Source organism: Cutaneotrichosporon cavernicola, assembly GCF_030864355.1.
Source record: "Cutaneotrichosporon cavernicola HIS019 DNA, chromosome: 7a".
NCBI classification, from domain to species: domain Eukaryota; kingdom Fungi; phylum Basidiomycota; class Tremellomycetes; order Trichosporonales; family Trichosporonaceae; genus Cutaneotrichosporon; species Cutaneotrichosporon cavernicola.
Window position 1 is genome coordinate 380,175 of NC_083399.1, and position 12,454 is coordinate 392,628.

The window sequence follows — 12,454 nt, forward strand, 5'->3', positions numbered from 1 at the left end:
TGAGCCACTTGCTGCTGTTAACTGTAACCTCTAGTGTAGCAAACGTTCATCATGGGTGAGTTCTCGACGCCCGTGACGTGTGCTGACCCACAGGTGTCCCGAAGGTATCTCGACACGCCAGGATCGCCACTCACCCCAGTTCTTCCGCTGGATCTCTGAGAGGTATCCCCTCACCTCGCAGCTGATCACGCCTAACTCGATCCCAACATTTGACAACCTCTAGTGCGTGCGACAGCTAACCTTCGCGCTAACTCCAGCCTTGACATGGTGCGCCGCCTCGCTAACCCCTGCGCCCCTATAGGCTAACAACAGAATGGTATCATCCACAACTGCTCCCATCCCCCATCATCCGAGAACGACCCGCACTTCCGCATCACCGAGGAGCAGATGATCCTAGCAATCTTCCAGTACATCGACTTCCTCTTTACCAAGATCAAGCCCCAGAAGGTCTTCTTCATGGCGATTGACGGCGTTGCGCCTCGTGCCAAGATGAACCAGCAGCGCTCCCGTCGCTTCCGCACCGCGCGTGACGCGCGCGAGCAACGTGAAGCCGCTGAGCGCAAGGGAGAACAGCTCCCGGAGGAGAAGGCGTTCGACTCGAACTGTATCACCCCTGGTGCGTCTAGCGCTTGAGTGAGACTGACCGCAGGCACGCCATTTATGGCTAGACTGTCCGACCACCTCAAGTACTACGTTCGTAAACGTATGTCCGAGGACGCCGAATGGCGCGGTGTCCAGGTCATCCTCAGTGGGCATGATGTGAGTGCAGCCGTAAGCATGCGCGCAAGCTGACAATTAGGTTCCCGGAGAGGGAGAACACAAGATCCAAGAGTACATCCGCATGAGCAAGGCTCAGCCGGGCTACAATCCCAACACACGTCACTGTCTCTACGGCCTCGATGCCGACCTCGTCATGCTGGGCCTCCTCAGCCATGACCCCCACTTCTGCCTCCTCCGTGAGGAGGTCACATTCGGCCGCAAGGTCAAGAAGAGCTCGACGTGACCAGCGTTGCCGTACTGAGCTCACACCAGCCTCCAGAACTCCAACATGTTCCTCCTGCACTTGTCGCTGGTGCGCGAGTACCTCGACCTCGAGTTTGCATCTGTCGCGACGCAAATCTCGTTCAAGTACGACCTCGAGCGCATCATTGACGACTGGATCCTGATGGGCTTCTTTGTCGGAAACGACTTCTTACCACATCTTCCAGGCCTCCACATCAACGAGGGTGGGCTGGAATACATCTGGAAGGTCTACAAGGAGGTGCTCCCCGTGGCTGGCGGCTACATCAACGAGCACGGCACTATCAACCTCCCCCGCCTGCAGCTGCTGCTCGACAAGTTAACCAACTATGAGCGCGACACGTTTGCCGAGCAGTTCGCCAGCGCGTCATGGCACAAGGGCAAGCAGGAGAAGGACGTGGCTGCCCTCGAGAAGGCTCGCAAGCGCGGCAAGCTCAGTGAGATGGAGTCTAAAGTTGAGCTAACCACAGTAATCACCAAGAGTCAGAACAAGCTCCTCGACCAGGTCAAGACCTTTGTCAAGAAGCACCAGAGCCACCCCACAGCAGAGGACCGCTTCACGCTTGTCAACGAGCTCGACGAGCGCGACCGCTCGTTCGTCCAGAGCCTTGCGGACGACCTACACCTGCGATGCACGTGGGACGAGGTCGACGATTACGGGCAGCCGCTCATCGTCCTTAGTTTCAATGTCGACGCGTTGAGTGAGCCAGGCGAGGGCGACGAGGTCGAGGAGGAATGGGAGTCCGACGAGGATACGGAGAGTGCGATGGCTATCCAGCGTGTGCTCGACAAGTTTGCCAAAGCTAAGATCGTCGACGACGACTTGGAGGACGCCGGGCAGTCGTTCGAGGAGAAGATGGACGAGAAGATTGAAGAGTGGAAACGCGGCTACTACAAGGAGAAACTCAACATCAACTGGAATGACCCCGAGTCGCTCCACCCCATCTTGTACCGCTACGTCGAGGGCCTCCAGTGGGTCATCAGTTACTACTACAAGGGTGTTCCCGCTTGGGGCTGGTTCTACGACTACCACTACGCGCCCATGATCTCCGACCTCAAGAACATTGCGAGTTTCCAGTTCAACTTGGAGTTGGGCACGCCTTTCAAGCCCTTCCAGCAGCTCATGGGCGTTCTGCCCGCCGACTCGCAGGACCACGTCCCGCAGGCGTACCGGGACCTGATGAACGACGAGACCTCGCCGATCTACGACTTCTACCCGCGTGCGTTCGACCTCGACATGAACGGGAAGAAGCAAGACTGGGAGGCCGTCGTCAAGATTCCATTCATTGACGAGTCACGTCTCCTCAAGGCGATGGCTGCCCGCGACCACCGCCTTACGCCCGAGGAGAAGCGCCGCAACGAGGGCAACGAGCGCCCGACCTCGTTCGTGTATGACCCGGAGAACGAGACGCACTACCCCTCCTCACTCCCAGGCTTCTTCCCTGATCTCGTGGCTTGCCATGTGGCCGTCAACCAGTTCATCCTGCCAACATTGGGGGAGGACGCCGAGCTCAAGCTGGGCCTCATTGATGGCGTCCTCCTCGGTGCTTCAGCACTCTTTGGCTTCCCCTCGCTCGCAACCCTCCCCTACCAGGGCTCGCTGGGCTACCAAAGCGTCCACGTGTTCAACCAGGACAGTCGAAACCAGTCGATGGTCATCACTATCACGAAGAAGTCCGACAGCCGCAACACTGGCGAGATTGCGAAGACTATTCTCGGACAGCGCGCGTTCCACGACTGGCCATACTTGCGCGAGGGCATCGTTGCCGGCATCGCTGATGACATGTTCAAGTACGAGCTGCAGTCGAACGCCGACGGCTCGACCAAGATCGTGTCCAAGCCCCACCAGGCTATGGACACGATCAAGTGGAAGAAGGACGGCGACAAGATTGAAGACTATTACTCGAAGCGCTGCGGCGTTATCATCGGGAACGTGGACGTTGTCGTTTACGTCCGGCCCCTCAAGGGTCTCAAGCGTGTCGACACGGGCGCTCTTGTCAAGGACTACGAGGGTGCGGACAAGGAGATCCCTCAGGCCGTACAGATGCTCGTCAACCAGGTTGCTTACGAGGACGAGCGTTATATTGAGAAGGACGCTCCCCCTATCGCGCAGGAGTTCCCCGTCGGAGAGAAGGTCATCTTCCTCGGTGCGCTCGCGTATGGCGGTGCTGCGCAGGTCGCCGGCACGAACGGCGACACACTGGACGTCGCACTGTCTTACTTCCAGAGCGACAAGCAGGAGACTGCGTTGTTCAAGGGGTTAGTCGACTCACGCCCATCTGGTTACTGGTACCCGTCTCACGTGCTTTCCCGACAGTTGGGCATGAGCGGTCTTGCGCTCTCGCGCATTACGTCGTCCCTTATGGTTGCTCCAGAGAAGGGCACGCAGAAGTTCAACATTGGCCTGCAGCTCAAGTTCGAGTCCAAGGGCATGAAGGTGCTCGGCTACTCGCGCAAGGTTGATAGGGGATGGGAGTTCTCGGCCAAGGCCGCTCAACTCATCCACTCGTACAAGCTGGCGTTCCCCGAGCCGTTCCGTCACTTTGACAAGCGCGGCCACGACATTGTGACGTCGGCCGAGCTGTGTCCGTCGTCTGACAACCCGGACGAGGTGATAAAGGCCATGCGTCAGTGGATCAAGGATCACGGGATTCTCGACTTGGACCCCGTGTCGCTCAACTCGGAGGCCCTTGACCAGGTGAGCTATTCTAGGAAGACAGCAGCTGACAGGCAGGACACGGTCATGCAGCTTGAGGCGATGGGCGACCGTTTAAAGGAGCGCAAGTCCATGGACCAGCTGAGGCGCGCGCAGGTCAAGGGTATCCCGCGCCAGGCGGTGCTCAAGCCCTCGCACGCCATCTACCGTCTGATTGGACAAACGTTCGCCCTTGGTGACCGTGTCGTCATGGTCCAGGATGCCGCTGCTGGCGGCGTGCCTCTCGCCATGAAGGGCGTTGTCGTGGGTCTTGGCATGAGAGACATTGACGTCGTTTGGGACGTGCCGTTCATGGGCGGCGAGACGCTTGGTGGCCGGTGCTCCAACTACCGTGGTTCGACAGTGTCCTTCGCGGCATGCCTCAACCTCACCAACCCGCAGTTCGCTGTCGGCCCCAAGGCCCAGCCTGCGCCATTGGGCAACGCTGCGCCATTCAAGCCACAGATCGGCCCACGTCCAGCTGTTGCTCCCAACAACTACCAGCCGTCGCGCCCTGGCCGCAACCCAGTCATCATTCAGAATCCTGCTCGGCACGGTCAGCCGTCCAACGGCAACCTGCACTTTGGCAACGCGGCCAAGGGCATTGGGACGCCGGCTGCGCAGCAGCAGGTGTCGCACCACGTTCGCTTGACGTCGGCGCTCAAGGGCGGCGCTCCTCGGCAACACATTGCTAAGGGTCCGCATATCAGGCCGGTGTCACCAACGACGCGTCACCACCAGCTGCCCAAACCCCTGTCGCCCGCGACAACGCTGCAAGAATTGATGCCGCCGCTTCCGCCTGCGTCTGCGGGTGTGCGCATACCCATGCCCATGCCCATGCCCAGGTCGATGCCCCAAGGCCAAGCCCAAGCCCAAGCCCAAGCCCAAGCCCAAGCCCAAGCCCAAGCCCAAGCCCAAGCCCAAGCCCAAGCCCAAGCCCAAGCCCAAGCCCAAGCCCAAGCCCAAGCCCAAGCCCAAGCCCAAGCCCAAGCCCAAGCCCCACAGGGTCATTACGGTCAAGGCCACGGGCAGAACCACGGTGGGCAAGGCCACGGCTACCGCGGCCGAGGCCGTGGTCGTGGCGGCGCCTACACTGGGCAGCAAGGTGCTCCACACCCTGTTGCGCCGCAAGACGGTGCTCCTGCTCCCGCGGGCAACTCTCCCTACCGCGGTGGGCGTGGTGGCTCGCGCGGGCGTGGAGGCCGGGGCCGTGGTCGCGGTCGCGGTGGTGCAGCTGGTGGTGCGGCTGGTGGTGCGGCTGGTGGTGCGGCTGGTGGAGCGGATGGTGGTGCGGCTGGTGGAAGCAACGGTGGTGATGCTGGTAGTTCTGCTCCAGTCGCTGGGACGGCTCAGTCATCTTAGTGTACAACGCAGTGCAAGGGGAATGCATGTGTTTTGTAAGCAGTTCTTGAATGCTTGGTTGGCTCTGATGAATGACGAAGGACTGGAATGTGTGGAGCGTGTGCCATGTGCCACACTCGGGGATTGGGAGGATTGACTACCTTGGTTTGATCTGATCCCGTTGTATTGAGTGATTGTCCAGGGGGTGGAGAGCAGAGAGGGGGAGGTGCTGCGTCACACAGACACGAGGGACGGAATCAAATCCATCCCCTTCCCCTTCACGGCTGGCTGGCTGGCTGGCTGGCTGGCCTGGCTGGGTTGCTCGCCTTGCACTACACATGGCACTGTATGGTGGCATTAACCAAATCCCACCCAACCCAATCCAACTCACAACCCTCCTCTCTCAACTCAACCTTGCTCGTATCAATCATCAATCTCTATTCAACACTTAGCCAGCGCTACTCACAACCACCATGTCCTCAAACGACGAGGTCGACGGCTGGATCGCCCAGCTCATGCAATGCAAGCCCCTCTCCGAGACAGAGGTCAAGAAGCTCTGTGACAAGGTAAGCCGCGCGTCCGAGCTCAGCGCGAGTGAACAGCCATCGCGTGGCTGGTGGCGCCGAATCCATCTCCCACTTTCTGCCGCTGCCTTTCTTCACTGTGGCTGGGTTGGAGCAGGCAGGGATGAGGGCAGCGGACAGCGGGCGTCGGGCGTCGGTGCATGCCGCGGCGCAGATGCGGAGGCATGACACGGCGCACGCGTCGCGATGACAAAGGATCCGCTTCCACCAACGCCCAACGACCATCGCGCATCAACGAGTTGCGAATTGCTTTTGCGAGAAGCGCAAAGCACACCGCGGCGGATGGCGACGAGGATAGAACCGCGAACAAAGCCCTCGGTCCCGCCCCGCCCGTGCCCCTCCCAAACGCACCTTGCCCCCCTACCCCTCGTCATCGTGTGATCGGTTGTGCGGAAGTGCGAGTGCGCCGCACTTGTTAGCAATGCCTTGCGCCGCATTTGTTAGCAATGCCTTGCTGCCCTCCGCCACGCTCTCCTATCCCATGCCGCTCTCCGCGTCTATCGCCCTCTCGCACAGCCCTGCGCACATTTCCGCCTTGACTCTGTTCGCTGTTGCTCTTTCTCCCCCTCACTGCACACTCGCGCTAACACCAGGCCCGCGAGGTCCTCATGGAGGAGTCCAACGTCCAACCTGTCCGGTGCCCCGTGACGGTGTGTGGCGACATCCACGGCCAGTTTGTGAGTACCTGCCATTCCGCGTTCACAACGAGCGAGGCGTCGCTCCGCAAGGCCAGCGCTGACTCCAGCACGACCTCTCCGAGCTCTTCCGCATCGGCGGTAACTCGCCCGACACCAACTACCTGTTCATGGGCGACTACGTCGACCGTGGCTACTACTCGGTTGAGACTGTGACTCTCCTTGTCGGTCTCAAGCTGCGCTACCGTGACCGTGTGACGATCCTACGCGGCAACCACGAGTCGCGCCAGATCACCCAGGTTTACGGCTTCTACGACGAGTGCCTGCGCAAGTACGGCAACGCCAACGTCTGGAAGTACTTTACCGACCTCTTCGACTACCTGCCCCTCACGGCACTCATCGACAACCAGATCTTCTGTCTGCACGGCGGTCTCTCCCCCTCGATTGACACTCTCGACCACATCCGCTCGATCGACCGTATCCAGGAGGTTCCACACGAGGGGCCGATGTGCGACCTTCTCTGGTCTGACCCCGACGACCGCTGCGGCTGGGGCATCTCGCCCCGTGGTGCAGGTTACACCTTTGGACAGGACATCTCGGAGGCGTTCAGTGAGTTGGAGCTGGTACACCAGCTATGTTTTGACCACGGCAGCTGACACCAGACCACAACAACGGCCTCACGCTCGTCGCGCGTGCGCACCAGCTCGTCATGGAGGGCTTCTCGTGGTCGCAGGAGCGCAACGTCGTCACCATTTTCTCGGCGCCCAACTACTGCTACCGCTGCGGTAACCAGGCGGCCATCCTCGAGGTCGACGACGCGCTCAAGTACACGTTCTTACAGTTTGACCCCGCGCCGCGCGCTGGCGAGCCGCTCGTCTCGCGCCGGCCTCCAGACTACGTAAGCTGCAAGCCCCTTTGCCAAGCTAACGCCAGTTCTTGTAGAGCATTCTCGCATTTAGAGCATGTGTCCTTGTCACCAAGGCGCACAAGACCAACCATCCAGTACTCTCCGAACCCTGTTACCGTCTTTAAATCTCGACCCCGCATCCCTGCCACATTACCGGGCCGGACCGCAGCTAGATATCCCGTTTACGCCTGCGTCCAGGCTCTGTACCAGTTTCGTAGAAGCAGAAGAAGTCAAAATGCCGTCCATACCGTAGATGCGGTCTACCGCACTATATATACCCAGATTACAGACAATGTAGTCCGATGCGCAGATGAGTGCGAGGAGCGGTGGCGCAGATGAGTGCATGGAGCGGTGGCGTGCCGTATCGCGAGTGGGACTTGTGACAAGCGAGCACTGTTGTGGGTGATGCAAGTGGAGGAGGCAGAGGACAAAAGTCAAGTCAGGATTCAGGATTCACGCGTTTGTCAACAACACATCAACAACACATCAACAACACATCCCCCCAAATGCCCGTCACACCGCGCCGCTCAACGCGCCAAACAGCAATATTCACCCCTCTCAGCGCGGTCAAACAGGGGCCTGCGCGATACGAATGGACCTCGGCCCAGACAACCGATGGTGGGAGACACGGCCCCAACACCGATGGTGGGAGACACTACACGTCGTTCGAACGGACCCGCGGCGGGGGTCGTAAAGCGGACGAGGCGCGCTTCGCCATCGGCGACGGCGTTAGAGTCGCCCTCGAAGGTGGGGCGGAGGGGATTGGAATGCTTGTGGATATGTGGGAGGAGGACGTTCCCGAAGACGAGCGTGAAGAGGACCAAGAGGAAGACACAAGAAAGATGGCACGCGTACATTGGTTCTTTCGACGGAGCGACTTGCCCAGCGTGATGCGCGATCTGACTCTTGAGGATGTGAGTTGGTCGCTGGCTTTTTCTCTCTCTCCCAGTTTCCTCTCCCTCCCATTCCCATCCGCTCCCTCCCTCTCCCATCCCCTCCCATCTCCTACCACCACGGCGAAACCCCTACCACCACGACCAAACTCCTACCACCACCACCCACCCACCCCGCTCACTCGAGTTCGCGACTGACACCAGAACGAAGTCCTCCTCGCCGCGTCCCCCACCCGCCCCGTAACCTCCGCCCTCCCCCTCCCTCTCCTTTCCAAGACGGTCCCGATCTACTCGCGCACCATCTTCAAAGAACAGTTTCCCGACGAAACCCGCAAAACCAAGTGGAAGGGATACGCGTGGGAGAAGCCAGATGGGGTGTACTGGTGCGCGCGGGCGTATGACAAGGGCGCGCGGGGTGGACGAGTGTGGCACGTCGACGTGGATGTCTGGAAGAGCCGTGGGCGAGCTGGGGAGGGGTGGAGTGTTCCTATGGCTGAGGAGGAGGAGGAGGAAGAGGAAGCCGAGGAAGAAGAGAGCGACGAGGAGGGGAGCGAGGGGAGTGAGCTGGAAGGGAGTGAGGGGGAGGAGGAGGAAGAAGAAGAAGAAGAGGAGGAGACGCGGGGAAAGAAGCGCAAGGCTGCGCCCGCGCGGGGACGACCAAAGAAGGTCACCAAGACCAAGACTAAAACCACACGGAAGGCCAAGACCAAGCCCAAGGCCGCCACGAAGGCAAAGCCCAAGGCCCACCCCAAGGCCTCGGCGTCGCGTCTCCCCCACGCCGTCAAGATCGACACACTCCCGACTGATCCATATGAGCGCGCTCTGCGGTTGTTGCATGTCGGTGCGACGCCAGAGTCCCTCCCCTGTCGCGAGGAGGAGTTTGTCGATGTCCTCCAACGCGTCGAGGAGGGCGTTGAGAGTGGCGGCGGCGGGTGTTTGTGTAAGTTGGCCCACCTCCTCAGAGTGCTGACCCCAGACATCGCTGGCGTTCCGGGAACAGGCAAAACCGCCACCGTCCACGCCGTTGTCAAGGAGCTGAAGCGGCGGGCCGAGGATGGCGAAATCGCGCCGTTCTCATACGTCGAGATCAACGGCCTCAAGATCCCCAGTCCTGCACACGCGTACTCTGTCCTCTGGGAGGAGATTAGTGGGCAGCGAGGGACGAGTGCCAAGACGGCGCTGCGCGGACTTGAGGCGCACTTTGGGCGTAAGAGCGGCGTGCGAGGTCCTAGATCGAACACTTAGTGAGTCGCCCAATCGGGCCGGCCGCTTCAACAACCAACGGCCCACTCACGCCACGCTCAACACTGACTCCAGCGTTGTGCTGATGGACGAGCTCGACCAGCTTCTCACAGCCAAACAAGACGTCGTATACAATTTCTTCAACTGGCCGACAATGCGCGACTCGCAGCTCTTCGTAATCGCTATCGCCAACCGGATGGACCTGCCCCAACACCTCGCAGCCAAGATTAAATCGCGGTTGGGCCTCCAAACCCTCCTCTTCCAGCCATACGACCGCGCGGCCCTCATCGAGATTGTGCAATCGCGCCTGGTGTCACACCCAAAATCAACACTTGATCACAAGGTGCTGGCGCCAGACGCAATCGCCCTCGCGGCAACCAAGATGGCCGGCACGAACGGCGACGCACGCCGCGTCCTCGATGCCTGCCGCCGGGCTGTGGAAGTCGCCATGTCCAACAGCAAGGGAGTGGTTGGCGCACGAGACATGGCCGGAGTGCTCAATGCCATGAGCTCAAGCCCGGTCGCGCTGTTCATCAAAGCCTGCGCACCACAGCAGAAGATGATGCTTGCGGCCATGGTGCGGTGCATTCGCCGCGAAGGCGTGCCCGAGATCGCTTGGCGCGCCCTCAGGACCGACCATGACGCGCTCATCCGCGCGTTATCCGAGTCGACCGAGTTGCTGTCAGATGCCGAACTTGCCTTGGTGCGCGGGAGCCTGCTTGCAACCCATGCGCTCACGGCCTCACCTGACCTGTATAAGGGAGGCGACGAACGGCGCGTCGCTCTCGGCATGGAGATTGGCGAGGTGGGCCGCGTGCTCATGAACGAGGGGGATGCGTGGCGGCGGGCTCTGGCAGGAACTTAGACATTAGATTAATTAGACTGCATGTATGGACAGCTTGTCACCCAGTCGCCAACACACTCTAGGTCAGTGTGGTCCATGTGCACCAGCAGCAGTCGTAACGGTCATACATGGACACAGCGTGTTCTTGGTCAAGAAGGGTATGCAAACAGAACTTGGGCTGGAAGACGGGCTGGAAGGCGGGCTGGAACACGGGCTGCACACGCCGCGCCTAGAACATGACGGCGAGCGGGTCGTCGGGATTGCGCATACGTCCGTTCGGCGGCAGTCCAGCCTTGGGCCCAAACGTAAACCCGACCCAATTCTTGCGGTCGCCCATGCCCTTCTCCTCGACGGCCTCGACGCTGCGCTGCTTCTTGAACACCTCGGCGTACTTTGCCATATCCTCTGGGCTCGAGAAACTGTCAAAGTACCCGACATCCGTGTCGCCGTCGAGGACGGGAACGAAAGGCGCATTCGTCTCGCGGAGGTGAGCGAACGGCAGGGGAGCAAAGAACGGAAGGGCAGCCACATCGGCGAGGCTCTGCACGCGGTCACGCGGCGCGGCAATGAGACGACACACGCCGTCCCATGCCACGTCGGAAAGGTTGAATATCAGGTCCTCGGGCCGGTCGTAGACAGGACGGCGAAGGACGCGTGTCCAGTTCTTGAGGTTGGCCCACGTCTCCTCCGGACTGCTGCCGCTGAAGGGCGGGAAGCCGCACAGGAACTCGAAGAGGATGCAGCCGAGCGACCAGTAGTCGGCACTGAAGCTGTATGTCTTGCCACGCAGCACCTCGGGTGGCATGTAGTCTGGCGAACCGACCACCGAGTCGGCGTATCGCGGCTCGGCCATACGCATTGAGCGATAGATTGTGCGGCGCTCCAGCGTGCTCCGGAATACGAGGTTATCGTCGCTCACCTGGTCGAGCTGGCGTCAGCTAAACCCAAGCAAGCACCCACCTTGGACTTCATCTCCTCGATCTTGGCGGGGTTGAGGGCACCCGTCGCGAGACCAAAGTCGGTCAGCTTGACGTGTCCGGTTCCGTCGACGAGGAAGTTCTCGGGCTTGAGGTCGCGGTGGATGTAGCCGAGCTTGTGGAGCTCGTTGACGCCCATGAACATCTCTGCGGCGTAGAACCGCGCGTGCTCCTCCTTGAGCACGCCCGAGTTGTTGAGTAGCGTGCGGAAGTCGCCGCCAGGAACAAACTCCTGCACGTCAGCTAAAACATCCCATGTCACCCCGGCCCGATGTAACGCACCATGGCCAGATAAACATGCTCGCGGTCCTGGAATGCGTATAGGAGACGGACGAGCCACGGCGTCTTGACGGCGGTGAGAATGTCGCGCTCGACCAACACGTGCTTGACCTCGTCCATCTTGGCGAGTGTACCCTTGCGCATCTTCTTGAGCGCGCACACCTCGCCCGTGTCGCGCTTACGCGCGAGGTACACTGATCCGTAGCCACCCTGGCCGACCTGCGCGATAATGTGGAAGCTGTCCATGCGCGTCTTGGTACGGCGCTTGCGGAGCAGAACACGCTCACGTCCGCTGTAGCTCGCATACTCCTTCTTGAACGCCTCGCCTGCCACGCCGCGCATCTCCGTGTCGGCCTTGAACATCTCTGTGCGCTTGCGCCGGTCCGCAATGTACCCCAACAGGTCAAAGTAGTAGTCGAGGAAGTCTGCGTCAGCTGGTAACAGAAAGGCGAAAGCTTACAGATCTGGGCGACGGTGGCGCTGCGCTTAATCTCGTCCTTGGCTAGCAATTCGCGCTCCCAAGGCTCAAGCACCTTCTCCTTGGTCGTCTCCTTGGCGGTACGCATGTGGATGTCCTGCCCAGCCCCTGGAACAGCTAAGAGCTTCTGCTGTGCCGGTTTGACGTAGTGGTACGGCTTGGCTGGCGAGGCAGGAGCTTGAGCCTTGGAAGGTGACGGAGGAGCGCCCTTCATTGTGTGCATGTGCACGTCCTCATCCCGGGCTGGCATCTGGCCCTGGCCCTGCTTGTCCTGCCACAGGAAGGAGAGGTAGCTCGCGCGGTCGCGGTCACCTGGCGCGGTGTTCTCCTTGGTACCAGAGCGGGATTTGGGGGGAGTGGGAGGGGGCATGTCGGTCTTGCTGGAAGGAGAAGGGGGCGCTTGGGAAGACTGGTTACCGGCAGCCTTTAAGACTCGCTGGAACATGTTGAGAGAAGAGGAATAGGAGTGATGTTAAGTATGAGTGATGTGGTGATGCGATGGCTGGGGTTTGTCAAGAGAGTGTGACAATGTTGTATTCTGGAGAGAGGATAGAGTGTG

At 60.4% G+C, this 12,454-nt stretch overlaps 3 protein-coding genes across 3 annotated transcripts; 2 read left to right on the forward strand and 1 right to left on the reverse strand.

The window, feature by feature from the left end:
* Positions 1-51: 51 nt before the first annotated feature.
* On the forward strand, positions 52-7,217 carry exo2 (uncharacterized protein; the record flags this gene model as incomplete). The annotated part of the gene is made up of 16 exons (XM_060603560.1): positions 52-55; positions 94-104; positions 140-222; positions 258-267; positions 313-616; positions 650-759; positions 800-999; positions 1,033-1,457; positions 1,491-3,718; positions 3,755-4,526; positions 4,561-4,886; positions 5,509-5,622; positions 6,234-6,317; positions 6,386-6,884; positions 6,938-7,173; positions 7,209-7,217. 16 exons carry the CDS (start codon positions 52-54, stop codon positions 7,215-7,217), a joined length of 5,415 nt encoding a protein of 1,804 aa, XP_060459842.1.
* A 471-nt stretch (positions 7,218-7,688) lies between these two features.
* ORC1 (uncharacterized protein) lies at positions 7,689-10,182 on the forward strand (the record flags this gene model as incomplete). The annotated part of the gene is made up of 4 exons (XM_060603561.1): positions 7,689-8,096; positions 8,280-9,015; positions 9,052-9,319; positions 9,393-10,182. 4 exons carry the CDS (start codon positions 7,689-7,691, stop codon positions 10,180-10,182), a joined length of 2,202 nt encoding a protein of 733 aa, XP_060459843.1.
* A 208-nt stretch (positions 10,183-10,390) lies between these two features.
* Positions 10,391-12,340, reverse strand: DBF2 (uncharacterized protein; the record flags this gene model as incomplete). The annotated part of the gene is made up of 4 exons (XM_060603562.1): positions 10,391-11,089; positions 11,122-11,370; positions 11,421-11,842; positions 11,878-12,340. The coding sequence occupies 4 exons, from the start codon at positions 12,338-12,340 to the stop codon at positions 10,391-10,393; spliced, it is 1,833 nt and encodes a 610-aa protein (XP_060459844.1).
* Between the last annotated feature and the right edge of the window lie 114 nt (positions 12,341-12,454).